Source organism: Halichoerus grypus, chromosome 6 (assembly GCF_964656455.1).
Source record: "Halichoerus grypus chromosome 6, mHalGry1.hap1.1, whole genome shotgun sequence".
Lineage (NCBI taxonomy): Eukaryota > Metazoa > Chordata > Mammalia > Carnivora > Phocidae > Halichoerus > Halichoerus grypus.
In genome coordinates, this window is record NC_135717.1 from 807014 (window position 1) to 826923 (window position 19910).

General features: G+C 50.4%; 1 protein-coding gene across 9 annotated transcripts in view; it reads right to left on the minus strand.

Annotated features, from left to right (window-relative positions):
* CHLSN (cholesin) overlaps positions 1-19910 on the minus strand; it is a 133104-nt gene that overhangs the window by 106697 nt on the left and 6497 nt on the right. For 8 of the 9 annotated variants that reach the window (XM_036105591.2, XM_078074215.1, XM_078074214.1 and 5 more), the window contains one exon: positions 16621-16750. In XM_036105591.2, coding sequence (XP_035961484.2) covers positions 16621-16749 — 129 coding nt within the window. In that variant the 5' untranslated portion in view covers position 16750. Of the gene's footprint in view, positions 1-16620; positions 16751-18729; positions 18753-19910 lie in introns of those variants that run through there. The other variant, XM_078074210.1, reaches the window with a different exon arrangement.

Below are 19910 nucleotides of genomic sequence, written 5' to 3' on the forward strand. Positions count from 1 at the left end.
GAGCTCCAAGGGCCATGAAGGAAGGAACACAGGGTGGAAGTGGTCAGATCCAGGGTGTCCCTGACAAGTGGAGAAGAGTCCTACGTGGGGAGAGCGGGTCCGGACCGTGGCGTCTGAAGGCACAGGCCCCTCCCTCACGCTGCGCTGTAGCGTCCAGGGACAGCTAAGTGGAGGACCAGTGAAGAGCAATCAAGTCACAGTGCACGGCCCGCAGGGAGCCAGACTAGAGCGCCCCCAACCCCCAGCCCTGAAGGGCAAGGGCCCCGGGTCGGTGGCTGTCACCAGCCTCTGCAGGGGAGGGATGATCCGCTGCTCCCCATCGCCACGGGCCGGCAGGAGGAGGGAGGTGGGGAGAACCAGTGGCCAAGAATGACAGCAGGTGGCGTGTGCACTGGCCGTGAGAACACAGATGTGCAGCCGTCTGTGCGTGCCCGGCCCTCCCCGCGCACCACCGCTCCACAGCCCGCTAGAGCGCGTCCCCGGATCATTCCCAGGCTGCACTGCAGAGCCTCATGGAGAAGAGATACCAGGATTGTCCTTGTTTTTCATCTTTTTCCCCAGCCAAGTTTTCCACTAAAAGAACACTGCTGGTTCACAACTTGTAGATGCCTGAAAACTCCCGGAGACCTTTCCCGTCATCTGCCGCATCCGCCGTGTCCGCCCTGTGAAACACATCTCCCATCTCCTGCCTCAGCTTTAGGCAGCCACGACCTCATGCCTCCCATTTGCTGGGACTCGTGGCATCAGCACGGGAAGCTGCCCGTCCGGGCCCCAGGCCCCCAGCCCAGCAGAGGTGGGGCTCAGCAAGCCCGTTCCTGCCCTGGAAGCCAGCCTTGCTTTTCTGGTGGCTCGCTCGCTCCCATGTTGCAGCCCGGCTGGTTTATTCAGCACACCGCGTGTGAGTTTGGGACTGGATGCACCCCTCTTTGATATTCACGCTGTCATCTACACCACAGATTTCTCAGCCATTTTATCTTCAAATACTGCCCTTCTTCCACCTTCCCTCCTCTCCCTCTGACCTCCCCTCCTGGGTTCCCCGGCAACACATCACTGTGCCCATCTGGGCATGTGCTCACCTCTCTCTTAGCCCAGTCTGACCCACCCGTAACTCCATGATGAGAGTTTTACTCTTACTATTTCAATTTGACTCCTTTCAACTCTTCCCATTTGTTCTCAGGCTAGAGGGAAAAAGGACAGAATGCTGACTCTCCCATTATCCCCCAAACACTTTAAACCCACTTAAACTCTTCCAGGCCCTCTGCCTTGTGCTTCTTGTGAATTCTGTCCCCTGCCTTACCTGCTGACTTTGAGGACAGGTCTTTCCTCTTATGGACTGTGCTTTTTCAGGAGAGCTGTTCTCCTTGGGAGACCCCGTGGGGTGGTTTGCATTTGTCCCTGCTGGAGGGTCTGTGAATTCCACCGGTCCAAACAAGTCTCCTTGTGAGTTTCTTGACCAGGGGCTCCCATGCTGTGGGTTGGTGCAAATTTGGGTCTGGCTCTGACATACACCATTGGTTTGGGATTCTAATTCTGTGTCACAGACTCTTTCTTCACCCACCCTGGCTTCTTGCTACGTCTGCCCAATGGGTAGGATTTTCTAACTCATGTGTGAAGGACCCATGGCTCTTGGCTTTGGGGCAGGAGCTCAGTTCCACTATCTGCACATGAGTACACACCTCGCATGGCCATCTTGTTAGAACAGCACCCTTATAGGGGCGCCTGGGTGGCTCAGTCGGTTAAGCATCTGCCTTCGGCTCAGGTCATGATCCCAGGGTCCTGGGATGGAGCCCCGCATCGGGCTCCTTGCTCAGCGGGGAGCCTGCTTCTCCCTCTCCCTCTGCCCCTGCTTGTGTTCCTGCTCTCGCTGTCTCTCTGTCGAATAAATAAATAAAATCTTAAAAAAAAAGAACAGCACCCTTATAGTGGAGGCCCAGTTCTGACGCCGTTGGGGCCACCAGCTCCAGCGTCGCTCACCAGTCTGGCTTTGAGCTTCTTTATTTCTTGCACACTGCTTGCTTTTAGTTACGTCACATAATTCTGTTGTCACATTTCTTCAAGCATGTTTATGTGTTTGAAGCAGAAGGGGGTATTTCTCATGTCAGCCCATCAACCAGATTGATAGAAGTCATATATATATATATTTATATTTATATATAGTGTGTGTGTGTGTGTGTGTGTGTGTGTGTGTGTGTATTACCTCAAATTTCATCACAGGCTGAAAACCGTGGGCCAACAGGTCACCTTGGGAACATAACCTACACAAATGGTATGGAGCCCTTCTCTGGTCACTCCCACATGGCTACTAACTCCCGAGTCCGTTCTCCTAACGGTCACAGCTCACATGCCACCTGACTCCCAGGTCAGCATGCAGGCTCACAGCTTCCCTCAAGTACAGTGAGTGTAGCTTCCAGGCATGAAAACTGAGAACGTTTAAGTGACGCTCACAGTTCTGGGGTGAGCGTCAGAGCCTGGACTGGAGCTGAGGATCACAGCGTCTCCCCACCACCAGACCCTCGGTTGGGACCGGCTTCCGGGCTCCACGTGTGACGACATCTCAAGGTCCTGCACGTAACCTGGTGCAGACGCCAGCAAAGACACCTTTCTGTCTACCAGGCAACCGGTTCCCTCCTTCCCTCCTTCTTCTGAGGGGACCCGAACCACAAGCACCGGCTCCCCAAATGCCACTCATGCCCCAGCACTACACAGTGTGGGGGCCACACCAGAGCCGGTCTCATGGGGCCGAGGGACTGTAGGCAGGCACACAATACAGCCCAGTCCGGCCAGGAGGCTGAGCAAAACAGACCAACCAACCAGTGGTGAGTTGGCTGCCAGGCACTCCTAGACAACAGGGGAGAGGCTCAAGCAGTGGGCCAAGTACTTGGTCTGTGGGAGGAATTCACCCAAAATGGCATGTGCTCATAATCCCCACGCAGCCATTCTTTGCTTCCCCTCGAAACGCCTTAGAGGGACCAGACATATATAAGAACGCTCATCACCAGTGAAAACTGATGTGGACATGTTGGGGCTTGGAGCTGACAGCCCAAAAAGACTTCCTGAGAAGTCTTCAGTGCAAAAAGGTGGTTTTTATTAAAGCGCGGGGACAGGACCCCTGGGCAGAACGGGTTGCTGCTGCCCCCCCCCCGATTGTGAGGGGCAGCTGATTACATTCTCTTATCTTGGGGGACATAAAGACAGGGAAGTTTCCGAAAGGATTTCCATATGCTAAAGAAGACTCCCAGGATCCTGGAGGCCTAGCTCCTGTCAAGCTAAGGTTGTTTTCCCTCTAACAAGGCATTGGGCGCTTCCTGGAGGAATGTTCTATCCTGCCTATTTCAAATATCTGTCAATGCGCTGCAGGTTATAAGGAAATCTAATTTTATCTACATTTCCCTTCGCCTTTGTTCTCCAAATCAAAAGCAAAACAACCGGCTGTCAAAATCTGGGGTCTCCTCCAGCCGCGGGGTGGAGCAGGCCTCCACGCTCAGATGCAGCCCAGGAGCGGGGCTTCCACTGCCTGCCTCGCCGTCCCCAAGACCTCAACCAGGAGGCCACCGGCTTTCTGAGGCAGCCAGGGGACGCCTCACTGCGCACCCCTCAAATTCCTGTAATGGCTGGAGAAACGTAACCCCAAGGGGGCACAGGGCAGGACAGGGTGTGGGGAGGCAGTCTGTGCAGAGGCCTGGGAGTGCAGCGCCCGGAGGGAGCAGGACGGCCCTGCAGTCTGGGAGAGGCCGAGGGGCTGTCTGCTTAGAGCAACAGAAACAAGAAGAACTCGACTAGAAAACTATCTGAAGCATAAAGCAAAGACAAAGAGCTCTTAGCATAAGGAGCAAGTTTTCTGATCAATACAGAGAAGACAGGCTTTGCAACAGAACTGGTAAAAACAAACAAACAAACAAACAAACCCTACAGGCATCCACAAAAGCAAATGACCAGTATGTACATGGAAATGACCATTCATGGTTGTAATCAAGGAAAGTGAAATTAAAGCAACCGTGAGCTACTTTTCTGTCACACTAGAAAACAGGAAAAACAAATTATAGCGCCCAGGGCTGATGTGGGTCACAGAAAATACATCCATTGTGAAAATACTGAGGATATGCTCCAAGATATTCACCAGCGTTATCTCAGGATGGTAGAATTAGTCTTTCTGATTTCTTCCGTGTTGTTTCCTGTAGTTTTTTTTTTTTTCTTCACACTGGTCATGTATAACTCAGGAAAAATAACAAACACTGCTTTTTTAAAATTCCACTTTGCTGAGTTACTTTCTGCTGAGCAGAAGGAAGCAAAGCTACAAATATCTCGCTGGCTGGCCCCAGCAGCAGTGAGAGCATTAGCAATGGATGTGCCGACAGCTGGATTGGGGGTGGGGGGAGGATCCTGTTTTCCTTGGCCCAGAATGAGGACTGCCAGGTCTCCATGGCAGCAGGGAAAGCTGATTGGCTTCCAACTTTTCTGCAATTCTTCAGATTTGACAAATGAGTGGAGAAAACCCATTGTAGAGACTGAGGGGCACACACACACTCAAGGCCAACCTAACAGACCCCGTGGTCCCAGCCACCTCCGAACGATGCCCAGTGAGGCCCGCCACTCCCGAAAAGCTCCTGGAGAAAGAGACAGGATGTCACACAGGGGCAGGGCAGAGAAGGCCATGTCAAACCTGGACCCAGGAGGACGGCCCCGCCACAAAGCCAGAACAATGCCCCAATACCAGCCTACTGGCAGTTTCCAGAACTGACCAAGCCAGGGGCACACATCGCCAAACGCTGGAAAAGCAAGTTTTAATTTCACCTCTCCTAATTCCTAGGGCACTTTTGTGAGCACCACCATCATCAGAATGACTGAAATAAAAACCAGAGAAACACCAAATACTGGTGAGGAGGTGGAGGGGCTCATCTCGTGCAAGATGGTGGTGGGAACGTAAGCTGAGACAGCCGCTCGCTCAGAAACTAAACGTGCATATAGCAAACAACCCAGCAGTTATCCTCCGGGGTGCTCACCCCAGAAAAATGAAAACTCGTGCTCATGGATGTTCATAAAAGCTTTATTCGTAAAAGCAAAGATCTAGAAACAACCCAAATGCCCTTCGTTCAGTGAGTGAATGGCTAGAAAGGGAGGGCACCAGGGAGCTGTGTGGTGACACCGTCACTGTGGTGGTGGCCCCAGCAACCTACACCGGTGATAAAGGTGCACGTGCACGTGCACCCACAGGCACCCACAGGCACCCACGTGAGCACACGCACACACACGAGCGTGCACACACAAACACACATGCAAGTGCACATGCATGAGTACGCACAGAACTAGTAAAATCAGAATGAGCTCTGTGGATTGTGCCCATGTCCATTTCTGGTTTTGACACTGTGGTCTGTGATCAGTGGGGGAAACTGGGCAGAAGGCACACTGGACGACCTCCCTACAATTTTTTGCAATTTACTATGTATCTGCAATTATATCAAAAATAAACTCTTCTGGGCTCCACACTGGGCCTGGAGCCTACTTAAAAAAATAAAAAATAAAATAAACTCTCTTTCAGAAAACATCAAAGTGAGCACTCCAAAGGCACAGTTCTAACCAGGCCCTCCAGACGAGCCGGCCCCGTCCACCTGCCAGAGGAGGCTCCCAGCGGGAACAACGCTGCCTCACAGGCAGGCCAGCCCTGAGCCACAAGGACACAAGTGGGCGGGACAGGGTCTGGAGTACTGGAAGGGGCCTCACATGGCACCCACTTCCATCCCCCTCCCCACAGGAACCCTCCCAGCGCGAGCCCTACACACCCACCCTGTGTTGGCTGGAGCGTGCCCAGTGACAGGTGAACTCGCTCCCTCTTATTTGATGACTCTGACTTTCAAAAGTACTGCCTCATTCCAGGCCAGCATCTACCTCCCTGTGCTTTCTGCTCACCGACTGCGAGAGAGTAAGAGGGCGCACACACGAGCAGCGCAGAGCCCGCTTTGTCACCAGAAAGCCCCTCGAGGATTTAAAGGCAGCTTCAGGGACTCACCACACAACCACCTACACCACCCTGAGGTCAGCTCCTCAAAACGGTCGTCAGGACACCTGGCCCCCCAACCGCCCCCAGATGGAGGCTGAGCAGCAGAGAGCCCAGATGGCCCCTAGCACAGCAGCCATGGGTTTTGTCCTCTGCAGTACTACCAGCCTTTAAAATCCTGAGGCGAGGTTCCCTCTGAGATTTCTGTGCTCTGTGGATCTGTATTCGCTTCCCCCAACAAGCTGCAGCCAGGATCTCAGTCAGCGGCCTCCCCATGGGACAGAGGAGCCACAGACCGGGGGACTCAGGTGGCTAGAGCCTGGACCGTCGGGGCTTGTATCCGGAAGAGAGTGCAGGTGTCCAAGCTCGCCACATTAGCACCAATTGGTGGTTCTGCTTCCTGTCTATGTAGATACTAATTTTATATTTCAAATCAAATGTTCTCTTGCCACTCACAGACGTCGTATTCTTTTTCTAATCAGCCCTCTGTGTGGCGGTGCCCATGGTAACCTCTCCCCCTGCAGCAACGACACAGGGCCCTCATCAGTCCCTAGGACAAACCCAGAGGCCTGCCAACCTTCCCAGGACCCCCGATAAGGGCCATCCCTTACCCAAAGTGCAATCCCTGGGCTTCCTTTCATACTGTGGAGACCCAGGAACTTGGGGCCGAAAGATCTGCAGCCTAAGCTGCCAGACCTCCGTCAGGGAGGACTGCTCCAGAGCAGGGAACGAATCTGGGCTGGGAGCAGCTGTGCGGGCCAGGGCCCAGCACGGGTGGGCCAGACTGTTTAGACCAGGGGAATGCAAACGCTGGGCCAAGGGCCCCGTGCCCGCCTATTTTGGTAAATAAACTTTCTTTGGACGTGGCCGTGGCCATTTGCTCACATACTGCCAGTGCCCTGCTTCTGCTCCACACGTGTGGCCTGAGCGGTGACACAGACCACACGGCCCACGGGGCCTCAGACATCTCCTAGCTGGCCCCAAGCCCTAACTTGATCTAGATCAACTCTCTGAGGTGTGGGAGAGGCATGGTGACCAAAATGCTGGCCAAAGTACAAAAACCAACTATTTTCATAAAGCGTCAAAGAACTGGCAAGAGTAGGGAATCTCCAGGCCCAAACTGAGTGGTACCCAGAAGCTAGAACCCAGAGTCATGGCAGGACATGGGGGCCATTCTGTCCTGAGGCGATCTGCAGGTGCCCGGAAGTCAGAACTTCAGCTCTGGTGGCCTCCCAGGATGAGAGGACGGACTCAAAGGCCAGGGCCCCCCAAGGTGGAGAGCCCAGAGGAAGAGCCGCCCCGAATCTCCTCAGCACCTTTCTGTGAGCACCTTTCTGCTGAAGTAAGATATAAAAAGCTGTGTCTGGGGCACCTGGGTGGCTCAGTCGGTTAAGCGTCTGCCTTCAGCTCAGGTCATGATCCCAGGGTCCTGGGATCGAGCCCCGCATCGGGCTCCTTGCTCGGCAGGGAGCCTGCTTTTCCCTCTGCCTGCCACTCCCTCTGCTTGTGCACTCTCTCTCTCTGACAAATAAATAAATAAACCTTTTAAAAAATTAAAAAAAAAAAAAAAGAGGTGTCTGATTTTGTAATAAACCGTTACTGTTTTTTTAGGGGGAAAGGGTTATTTCGGAGAGGGGATTGAGAGATTTTTTTTTTTTTTTTAAGATTTTATTTATTTATTTGACAGAGAGCAAGAGAGCACAAGCAGGAGGAGCAGCAGAAGGAGAGGGAGAAGCAGTCTCCGCACCGAGCAGGGAGCCTGACGCGGGACTTGATCCCAGCACCCTGGGATCATGACCTGAGCCGAAGGCAGACGCTTAACCATCTGAGCCACTCAGGTGCCCCGAGATTGTTTTTAATCCTGTACGGATGTTAAACTTTACCACATGCTTTGCAAGCACGTACTGAGATGAAAAATGGCCGCAGACACAGGCCCCTTCCGTTCTTCTGGAAACACCCAACCCAAGATCAGGCCTGCGTCAGGCTCCCCTTCTTGGGCCAGTCCATTCACTGTTTGCTACTTCAGGCAAATGGGAGGAAATCAGTGAGAAATACTACCTACCCCCCAGGGTCAGAACCCAACCATCACTGGGTTTTCTCATGTTTTGTGCAATTTTTCCACCCTAACAGTGACTGATGTGACTGTAAACCCAGATATTAAGCAACATGGTAAATTAACTATGGCTCTATCTAAAAAAAGTACAGTTTTACATACTGTGTGTTTTGCTACAAGTTATACGTGAGAAAAGCCAGTGCAGGTTACTACGAACAGGAGATCGTCCCAAAGCCCTCTAAACTCTACCGCAACCCTCATAACAACAACAAAAAAAGATCACCTTGCCTGATTCACCTTCCTTTATAAAACAGATCTATTATTAGATTATTAGAGTTGGTTGAAAAATATATACAATAATGAGCAGCACGATAACCTCTTATATATGAAAACATATGTTAATTCAACGTTAAATAAAACTTTTATCTGTAGCAGCACAAAACACAATTTTTAATATACACTTGCTGAATAAGTTAAATGTCCTAATTTGAGCCCAGCGAGCTGCCGCTAGGTTTGATCAGTTATAGAAAAGTTCAGTAAGGGGTCAACACGGAGGATGTGAGAAAATAAGGAGTGGAAGAAAATTAAAAGGTTGGTCGGGCCAGAAAGCTCAATTTCAGAAAGGAACATGGGGCGGAAGGAGAGGAGGGGCACACTGTGTGGCCGAGCAGGGACAGCAGGGTGGCCAGAGCAGGCCCCAAGGGGCCCGGGGGTGTCCAGTGCAGGCAACAACAGGACTCCTCGCAAACCAGCCTCCACCGCCGAGTTGTATTTTGACGTTATGTGACACAAAAAACAAACCAATGGAGTTTGCCCTGTGCTTGCTATAGGAACCCTGTCCAAGTCACTCACTCCTGGACAGATACGGAGATCTCCTCAGAGAAAAGCATGAAACTTACATGAAGGACTTAAAAACTACCCCAATAAACCACAAAAGACTTTTCATGAAACCTGAAAGCTGATTCCAAAACTCATACAAAGAAGAAAATATGTGACAATGGCCAAGAACACCGTCCCCAAAACAATAAGGAAGTATTTACTCTATTCAATCTTAAAACACACTTTTAAAAACTGAAGAATTGGGTGCCTGGGTGGCTCAGTTGGTTAAGCGACTGCCTTCGGCTCAGGTCATGATCCTGGAGTCCCGGGATTGAGTCCCACATCGGGCTCCCTGCTCAGCAGGGAGTCTGCTTCTCCCTCTGACCCTCCTCCCTCTCATGCTCTCTGTCTCTCATTCTCTCTCTCTCAAATAAATAAAAAATCTTAAAAAAAAAAAAACTGAAGAATTACACAGTGTGGCAAGAAGCAAGTTAAATAAATAACGGTGTGGTAACTTAATGGGCTACTATGCAACAAAACTTAGAAAAAATACGTAAGACAATATGTTCATAACTGTGGAAGAGAGAAGGCAGCCTTTATCTTAAGGGGGAAAACAATACCAGATTTTTTTTTTTAAAGATTTTATTTATTTATTTGACAGAGAGAGAGAGCAAGCACACACAAGCAGGGGGAGTGGCAGGCAGAGGGAGAGGGAGAAGCAGGCTCCCAGCTGAGCAGGGAGCCCGATGCAGGACTCAATCCCAGGACCCTGGGATCATGACCTGAGTCGAAGGCAGACGCTTAACCGACTGAGCCACCCAGGCGCCCCAATACCAGACAGATCTGACATCTGCCTGTACACATGGAGAGCATCACCATCAAAGGCAAACTGGGAGAAAGTATGTGTAATACACGAACAACAACAAAAAAAAGTTCCTTTAAAAAAAGGCAAAAGATGTGACGAGGAAATTCATGGCGGAAGACAAATCCTTAATGAATGACTAGAAACCATCTCAGTCCCTCGTGATTATGAAAATACAAATTAAAACAGGCCCTACTTGGATGGAGCTCCGTGTTGGGACTCTACACTTAGCAGGGAATCTACCTGAGGATACTCTCTCCCTCTGCCCCCCAACTCTCTAAATAAACAAACAGGTCTTACTCTGCACCCACCAGATCGCCAGACACAGAAGCAGTGGGGCCCACGGACACTGCACCACGTGTTCACCTACCGACCCTCCCACCGGCCACTCCATTTCCAGGTGTGAACCCAAGAGAAGCAGTCACACACACAAACGCAATGGACACACGGGCACTTGGCAGGCGTTTCCACAGGTAAATGCAGAAACAAGGTAAAGGACCGTTACCAGGGAGGCTGTGAGGACACTACACACTCCAGGGAGATGCTAAGTAGGAGTGACAACCAGTAAGGAAGACCCACACAGGTGGACTGGGAAGCACCTCCAGGAAACAGTGAGCCAAAGGACATGTTAACAGAAAGTGTAAACCACAAAGAAAAACTGATAAAATTAGACTTGATCAAAATTCGGAACTTCTGCTCTTCAAAAGCCAATGTTGACAAAATGAGAAGGGCAGCTGCAAACTAGGGAAAATATGCTTACAGAAGAGAAATCAGGGACGCCTGGGTGGCTCAGTCGGTTAAGCGGCTGCCTTCGGCCCAGGTCATGATCCCAGGGTCCTGGGATCGAGTCCCACATCAGGCTCCTTGCTCAGCAGGGAGCCTGCTTCTCCCTCTCTCTCCCTCTGCTTGTGCTCTTTCTGTCAAATAAATAAAATCTTTAAAAAAAAAAAAAAAAAGAACAGAAATCAGATAAAAAACCTGTATCCAAAATATGTAACCAACTCTCAAAACTCAACCGTAAGAAAACAATCCAACAAACTTGGAGAAGGGAGGTAAGCAAACACTTCACCAAAGATAACTTACGGCAGCGAGAAGGCAGACAAGATGCTCACGCCACCAGGGAAATGCTAGTGAAACCACAAGAAATTATGATTTAAATATGAATAGTTTACTCCACGTCAATTATACCTCAATAAAGCTGTCTTTAAAAACCACACACACAGTAAGATACAACTACATTCCTGAGAGTGGCCAAAATTAAAAATATTGACGATATCAAGTATGGCCAGACAAACGGAGCATCTGGAACCCTCAAACACTCTGGTGGGAATGCACAGTGGTGGGGCCACTTTCAAGACAGCTTAGCAGCTTCTTAAAAAAAGTAAACACACACTTACCATATGGTCCACCTGAGTCCTGAGAATTTACGCAAGAGAAATGAAAACAGGAAGCCTTGCACATAAATATTCACAGTGTGCTCATTACAGCCCCAAACTGGAGACACCCCAAATGTGTGCGAACTGGTGAGTGGAGAAACAAATGTGTGATCAGGACACGGGAGTATTACTCAGCCACAGAAGGAAAGAACTCAGGAGGCAGCAGAGCTCGAGCGAGCTCGCCGAGACAGGACAAGGGGATCTCGGCCTCCCACCAGCTTACCGTGGGCCTCAGGGCAATCATGGACTTCTCTGGGTCTCCCTTTTCTCTGAACTCCCTTAGCCCTGAAGTCGGTCAGTTTATAACTCCAGTTGGTTGACAACTTAGCATTCAGTAGTCACCAAGTGGAAAACAAAACAATGGCAGAGGGGAACTTCTGCTAGAAAAACAATTTAGGCTCCCAGGGAGCTGCCTATAAAGATTAGCATCCCCTCACCCCCACTAGCTTAACAACAAAAAATCTACTGCCAGACCAGTAATATTTCTTGAGGCAAAATACCATCAGAATGAAGTATTTTGGCTCTGAGCAAATTCTCAAGGCCCTAAAGTTCACAACCTCATTTGATGGTTTTATAAAGTGCTTGTTGGCTTGATGGCCGTAACTTCTATCCCATTTTCGAGATTACAAAGGAAGGAAAAAAGATGGTCCATATGGAGTAGCTGTGCTTCCCTTCCAGATAAGCAATACTCTGTGACCACTCAGAGTGTGGCAGTGCGGAGCCCGGGCCACGTCCAGCGCCGCTGTCACTGGCCACGTTCCCGTAGAGCCCATGAAAACACAAGGGGTACACGAGGCTACACTGGGAACTCAGGAGCCAAACGGCTAATGCGCAGCACATTATATTCTGAAAGAAGAAAAGTGGCTATTATTGTCACCATGCCCTGCAGACTTCAGGAATGCACTGTCATTCCCAACGTGGGACGGTCTGCTCGACAAATCCGAGATCCTTCTCCGAAGCACACCACCAACATTTATAGTGTGAGAGCAGATGCCAAAAAGGAGCCGGGTATATTCCTTATACGGTGCTAGGCATTGCTGCCAGTGCACACGGCTGAGCCGCCCACTGACTGGCAACTCCCCGCCCAGCCACCCTAAGGGGCCAGGCCAGACAACACTGAAGGTCCCGGTCCCAGTCTTCCTCGTGTGCTCCAAAAGGCAGCCAGACGCAGGAAACCCAACTGGGAGCCTTTTCTCTATCCCAGCTAGCCAGGTAACCGAGCAAGTACCAGGACACAAGCCCACAAGGACACAAGTCTCTCTGGTCGACTCATGTGTGAAGCCAGGACAACAGCCAAACCTGGGCCTGTGGCATCCATCCCAGAGCTATCCCATGATAACTCCAGGGCTCTGCAAACACAGGGGTTCTCACCCATGAGATGAAGGGAGGAGGCCCCTGCTCACCACCAGCCATCCCTCCTGTCTCCAGACAGCCAAAGCTGTGTGCACTGCAGGACCCCCTCCCACATGCTCCCCAAGGCATGCAGTGGCCTGACCGACCCTGAGGGGGCAGACGCATGATGCCATCTCCCTGGCGTGTGGCTCAGTGTCTGGGACAGAAACCAAATCATGGAGTATCTCCTCAGCGGGGGTGGGAAGACCCGCAGGAGCAACACCATGACCTCCTGCCCTTTCCTCTACCAACTGATAATGGGGCCACAGCCCCTCTGAATACACCTGCTGTCTAAGATTTAATCTTCGCAACCCTCTCAGTGGAAGGGGTCCAGCAACTTGGAAGGTCTGACTGTCCAGCCCCTAAGCCCAGGCTCACAGGAGGGTTTCAAGAAGCCATGAAATGGGTGGAGACTCTCTGGTCCAGGGCATCATCCTTGGAAGAGGACAGGCCTGTGGACCCCATCCCTGACCTCCTGGGCGACCATCCAGCAGGACGGCGGGAGAGGGTATAGCACAGGCGGTAGGTCCTTAGTAAGGCCTGCGGCCGGCCAGCCAGAACCAGTTACCAAGGCGCTGAGGAAGGCATCAGGGGGGCTCTGCCCCGTCCCAGGACATCACAAACACCCTCTCCAAGATTCAGACCCGTAAGGGCCTTGGCAGGTTAATGGGCTAGTGAGCCTTGCAAACGAAGGAGTGAAGAGGAACACGAGGTTCGGAGTGTCCAGAGCTGCAGAGACGGCTTTCTATGTTCCAGAGTGCATGAAAGTCAAACAAAGATGAGCCCACTGGGTGTGCCGAGGCCCCCCCCTCCCAGTGGGAAGTCTGGCTCCGAGGAGGCTGCCCCCAGGGGCCACAGACGGCGAGCACTGGGGAAACTTCAGCCCTCCTGGCACAGGCTCAGGGCGCTTGTGCTGTGGGAAGTGGCCACACAGGGTCCCACAGGCCTATCCAGACGGACGGTCCCGGGAGGACAACACAGTGGTCCAAGTGGGGACAGAGGCTTCTCTGTTCTTCATGTGGATTCCGGAGGTTGATCCTGGAGCCAGGGCGGTGGGGGGACAGCACAGTACTTTTCCACGAGCTCCCAGGGTAATAGGATGTGTTCTCCAGGCCCGGTCCACCCGCCCTCCTTAAGATTAGGTGCAGCATTCAATGTTCTCTCTTTAAAAACTGCCTGACATCGCTTTTCCATAATTTCCTATGAGAACCACAGAGTGAAGAAATACTTTTATTAGCAGAGCCCAAGGTGTGTCCTCCCAGAAAAGTCTCCACTTCCCTGGGAGACTGGCCCCAACAATATAAGAAGGGGTCTTCAGGACACAAGCCCACAAGCACAGCACCTCACTCAGAGACGGACCTAAAAATCCTCCCCGGGCCTGGAAACACACTGGGCAAAGCACCGGCTGCCTGTGGGCAGAGAGGCTGCGACCCCTGCTGGCCGGTCCCGGTTTCGCACTCACTCTCCTCTGCAGGCCACAGGTGGGTTTCAAAGCCCACTTCCTGCTCCTTGGCTGGGCCAGCCTGGCACCAAGCCTCAACACCGGAGGGACAGAAAAGGAAGGAAAAGTGCACGTGCCTCTACCAGGCACCTCCTCCACTATGTCACAAATCAAACAAAATCTAGTCATCAAAAGAGAAACCAGAAGCTCTTTTGTTTTCTAAATTTATTTTAATCAACATGTACTTTAATAACAAAAAACAATCACATACTGTTAAAAAATGACCTGAACTTAATAAAAAGAATATAACCTTGGATCTTAGGCAGAAATTCTAACCCATGCTGATGTCTACCATAAACCCACACTGTTCTGTGGGTCCTGCCCGTGACCGGCAGCCAGCAAGCAGAGATCATCAAGAAAGGAAAGCTGGAAGTTTTATGACAAAACTTAAAATCACCAGGGTGATAGTATGGGGTTTATTTTATTTTTTAAAGATTTATTTATTTATTTGTGAGACACAGAGAGCAAGCATGTATATGCATGGGGTGGGGGGTGGGGGCAAAGGGGAGGGAGAGGGACAATCTCAAGCAGACTCTGTACTGAGCGCAGAGCGTGACAGGGGCTTTGATCCCAGGACCCTGAGATCATGACCTGAGCCAAAACCAAGAATCAGATGCTCAAATGACTGAGCCACCCAGGTGCCCCAGTAATGGGGTTTATTTTAAAGAAATTGGAGGAGTCTAGAAGAAGCAGGAAAGTATCCTAGAAACAGCCCAAGAAAATCATGTGTAATTGTGGCTCTGTAAGAACCAGGGGTGGACTGAACCACCGAATGGGAGCTCAAGGAGCTCTGTATGCCAGCTTCCCTCTGGGATCTGGAAAGCAGGAAGAACAGACACAGTCAGGGCTCAAGTGGTGGAGCACAGAGAATAACAAGAATTGGCCTGGAGGGGGGAGGGTCACAAGTTTGCCAAGAGCCTGCATTCAGAGCAAGATGCAGGTGCCAGTGACACCAGCCAGGTTTCCTGATCCCCACGCCGGGAAAACCACGGGACTTCCACACACAGGAGTAGAGCAGCGCTCTGATCAGATGAGCTGCCAGACCTGGTAGGTTCTCTGCCAAGAGCACGCAGGACCAGTCAGAGTCCCGAGAGCCAGCCAGGCTCCCTGCCCACCCCCACATCTCCTGGTCCCCCAGGGCAGCAGCTGAGCATCTCCTCTCACTCCTGGACTACTGTGGCCACAGGGAGTTGAATGAGCTTACACCATCTCTCAAAAGTACAGGAATGCCTAAGCGGATGCAGTACTCAAGTGATCTGCACCAACAGTCATCAAACTGGGCGCACACAGCCTGAAGGACACGGAGACTCGCCCCGGGCATCCTCGTGGCACGGGTGGTCTCAGGAGCGCACTCCCAGGGCCCTATGCCACTAGCACTCATTCTGAAACTGCTCTGAGAAAAGGCTAGAATGGCCCACAGCCAGGGAGTTGACTGGTTGTCAGGTGGGTCCTCCCCTCTTCCTCCCGCTGCACCGTGGTCCTTTCCCCATTTTGTGAGGGAAAAAGTCACTTGTCGGGGCACCTGGGTTGAGCGTCTGACTCCTGAGCTCGGGTCCTGATCTCAGGGTGAAGTCTGCTTGGATTCTCTCTTTCCCTCTCCCTCTGCCCACTCCCCTGCTCATGTGCGCACGTGCACTCTCTCTCTCTCTCTCTCTAAAATAAATAAAATAAATCTTTTAAAAAAAAGCCTCCTGTCACCCTAAATCTTACTAGGGACACTGCTGAGGGCATAAACGCCTCGGGAGCACTAAACAGAGCTTGAAATATTGGTGTTGCAAAAGTCAACCTCAACTAGCCAGCAACACATCCTTGACCAAGTCAGGTGGTTTCCAATTCTTTCTTCAAAAGAACTGAAGAAGGACCTAGTCAAGCTGTCATCTAACGGCAGATCTTTAAAAATAAAATGATAAAATGTGCCCCAAATCACATTAACTGTCTCCGAGTTTGAGGAATTAAGAACGCTGTTATGACCAAACTTCCATCCTCATTCACTGATGTGAATGAGGTTGTTCAGGGCTTACAGGCAAGCGTGGGAAATAGGAACAAAACCCACACTCAACCTTGTCCCACTCGAGCAACAGTGACGCTCACCCACAGATGCGTGAACAGGGAAAGCCTGCCATATCACTGCATGATGTATACCTGACCAAATTTTACTTTATGTGCAATAATTTGTCAGAATTTATCATCTCTTACGCCATTTTAATCAACTGCATGCTAGCAATTGTAAAGACAACTCAATAAAGAAGAAAAATGTTAACACTCAGAACGTGGTGGTAACAGAAAACAAATTTAAATGCACAGACATATTTTTGTGGCAGACTTATATCATGCCAGACAGGAACATTTTTATGTTACGATCTGAATTCTTATGTACAGATTCCCAGGCCACGCTCCACGCATCCCCCGGGGCAGGGCACCTCTCCTAGTGTACGACGCACTGGCCCGTCCCTCCCATCCCCGAGAGCAGCGCTCGCACGGCCAGCTCCAGCGTGCGCCACCCTGCCACTGCCACGGGGCCGCACTCGTCCGAGCTGGGGCCGACATGACCCCACATGTACCTACCTCGGGGTGCGCTTGCTTGGTGCCCGACACGGCTTGAGGTGCCAGCAGGATCTCTTTTGTGGATGCCTTCTTCAATTTTTTGTTCTTTTTCTCTGTCATTTCGGTAACTTTTCCCTTCTGTTTTGCCATCCTGCAACAGAGAAGGTAAATTGCTAAATACATGGGGAATAAAAGGTCTCAGGCCATGCAACATTTTTAAACAAAGGGGGAAGAGCACTCTCCCATTATTAAAGAAGTACAAAGGTATTTCAGAAAATATGGTATATACAAGTTAAAAGAAAGTCAAATCCCCCAGTTCTACTTTCCCATCAGCTGGGGAAGCCGCAGCACCACAGGCCGCAGGTGACCATCATGCACCCTGTCACTAGGGCATTCGGTCACCAATGGGTGGAGGGGACCACAATGTGTCTGGGATGGCCTCCTCGGATTGTGGAAGAGGCACCAACTGGGACCACGTAAAAGGAATGACACACAATCTGAGAAGTGTTTGACTATGTCTACTTTCTCAAGCACGGTAGTATCTAGAACTCCACGTAAAAGAACAGAAAAAAGCCCGTGAATTCTAAAACACATTGCCTTTGTGGGATTGTGCCACAGGGGAGCCAAGAAACGGGTGAAGTACCAGAACCTGGAAGCATGTCAAAGAGGTCGTAGTGGAGAGCCCTCCACTGAGGCCACTGGCTGCTGCTGGGACCTCTGAGAGGGTTCCTCTGAAGGAGGAAGTCTGAGGGAGGATGTCTAGGGGGAGGGGATGTCTGAGGGAGGGACATCTGAGGGAGACATCTGTAGGGAGGGCATCTAAGGGAGGACTTCTGAGGGAGGACATCTCAGGGAGGGTATCTGTGGGAAAGACATCTGAGGGAAGAGGTCAGAGAGGGGACCTCTGAGGAAGGACCTCCAAGGGAAGGCATCTGAGGGAGGAATTCTGAGGGAGGGAAATCTGAAGGAGAGACATCAGAGGGGGGATATCTGAAGGAGGGACGGCTGAGGGAGGAAGTCTGGAGGGGCAGACCTCTGAGGAAGGACCTCTGAGGGAGGGACATCTGAAAGAGGATATCGAAGGGGGGACATCTGAAGAAGGATGTCTGAGGGAGGGACATCTGAGGGAGACATCTGTAGGGAGGGCATCTAAGGGAGGACTTCTGAGGGAGGACATCTCAGGGAGGCTGTCTGTGGGAAAAACATCTGAGGGAAGAGGTCAGAGAGGGGACCTCTGAGGAAGGACCTCCAAGGGAAGGCATCTGAGGGAGGAATTCTTAGAGAGGGACATCTGAGGGATGATGTCTGAGGGAGGGACATCAGAGGGAGGACATCTGAAGGAGGGACATCTGAGAGGGGACATCTGAGGGGGGACAGCTGAAGGAGGGACCTCTGAGGGAGGAATTCTGAGGGAGGGAGGTCTGAAGGAGGATGTCTGAGGGGGAACATCTGAAGGCGGACATCTAAGGGAGCCATCTGTGGGGAGGGCATCTAAGGGAAGACTTCTGAGGGGGGACATCTGAAGGAGGACACCTAATGGGTGGGGAAGTCTGGGGGGGGGACATTTGCAGGAGAATATATGAGGGGAGACCTCCGAGTGGCGAACAGGCTGATTCTTGGAGGGAGACATGGGAACTGAACCAGCTCCTGCTGCTGCAGCGAAGGCCACTGCTGGGTGGCGCTGACCGCAACAGCGAGAGCAAGAAGAAGCGCCACCACCCACTCCCCATCCCACCTCACCCCCACCCACCCCACCTGCTCCAGTCTCCCCATTGCCCTCTTTGGGTGGAGCCCAAAAGGAGCTGAAAACAGAAAAGCACTTTGCAGAGGTCCACAAGCTATGATGGGAGGACCACAATGTGGAGTGCAAAATGTGCTTTTGGAGCTGAGACGATAATTTAATAACCAGCACCTGCAAACATACACATACTGCTTTTCATACATGTGGTTTTTAGCAGAAACAATCCAATCACACATTAACAAAGGATTAAATAAATAAATCAGAATAAACCAACAAAATAGAAATCAACTCAATAATTAAAATAAATGAGATAGTGTTACAGATACAGAATGGAAAATATAGAACTCTATGTGTAGTATTACACAATTTCATTTTAAAGAAAATAATACTGGAACATCTGGGTGGCTCAGTTGGTTAAGCGTCTGCCTTCGGCTCAGGTCATGATCCCCGGGGCCTGGGATCGAGTCCTACATGGGGCTCCCTGCTCAGCAGGTAGTCTGCTTCTCCCTCTCCCTCTCCCTCTGCCTGCCACTCCTCCTGCTTGTGCTCTCTCTCTGACAAATAAATAAATAAAATCTTTAAAAAAAATTTAAAAATATTGAAAAAAACAGTAATAGAGAAAATACATAAAATAAACACACAAACACATACATACACATACTTATGTATACATATATATAAAATGTCTGAAGGATATAAACAAAACCTTTACCTTTATTTATATCTGGGGGTGGGGTTACAAGGGACTTTCTATTTATTTACAGCTAGTTTCATTTTGTTTTCAAGGTTTTATACTTGGAAAAAAAAAATGAAGATTATTTTTTAATACCAGTCCTTTAAAACTCTACTTACAAAGGCCTACTAATATCAGCTTTTATTCTAACAAATTATAAAAATGTATTTCATTTTATTTATCCTAAACTCACTCCCAATGGTTTCATCCTCCATATTCCAGATTTTACATACACACACACACACACACACACACACACATATATGGATAATATGTGTATCTATTGCATACTTATGTCCATATTTTTTTCAATTTAATTTTAGACATGCTGTTCAAGGCTGTGTATATAGGTAAAGGGACAGAAACCCAATGTTCTCTCCTCTTGACACTAGAATTCATTTTGGACTCTATCAAAAGATAATAAAAATATAACTCATTCAGCAAATATTTTTTGAGAGCCAATTCTGTGCCAGGCACTGTGCTAGATGCTGAACACAGGGCAAACAGCATGGCAATAACAGGCTTGATTTCGTGAAGCTTCCCTTCTAGTGGGAAAGACAGAACTATTTAAGTAAATGAGAGAACACTTTTACATGGGGATAAATGCTGTCAAGAAAATACAACAGAAGCAGGTGAGCACAGGTGACAGGCAGGCGGAGACACGCACAGTGGCAGGAGGCCTCTGTGGCCAGTGAAGGACAGAGCGGGCAGCATAGGCAGAGCTAGGCAAGCAAAAGCTGGGTGTGTCCTGATGTACCAAGACGTAAATTTCCCCCAAAGCAAAACTGTTTCCACAGGGACAAAAGGCGAAAATGACACCAAGGCATCAGCTGGTGG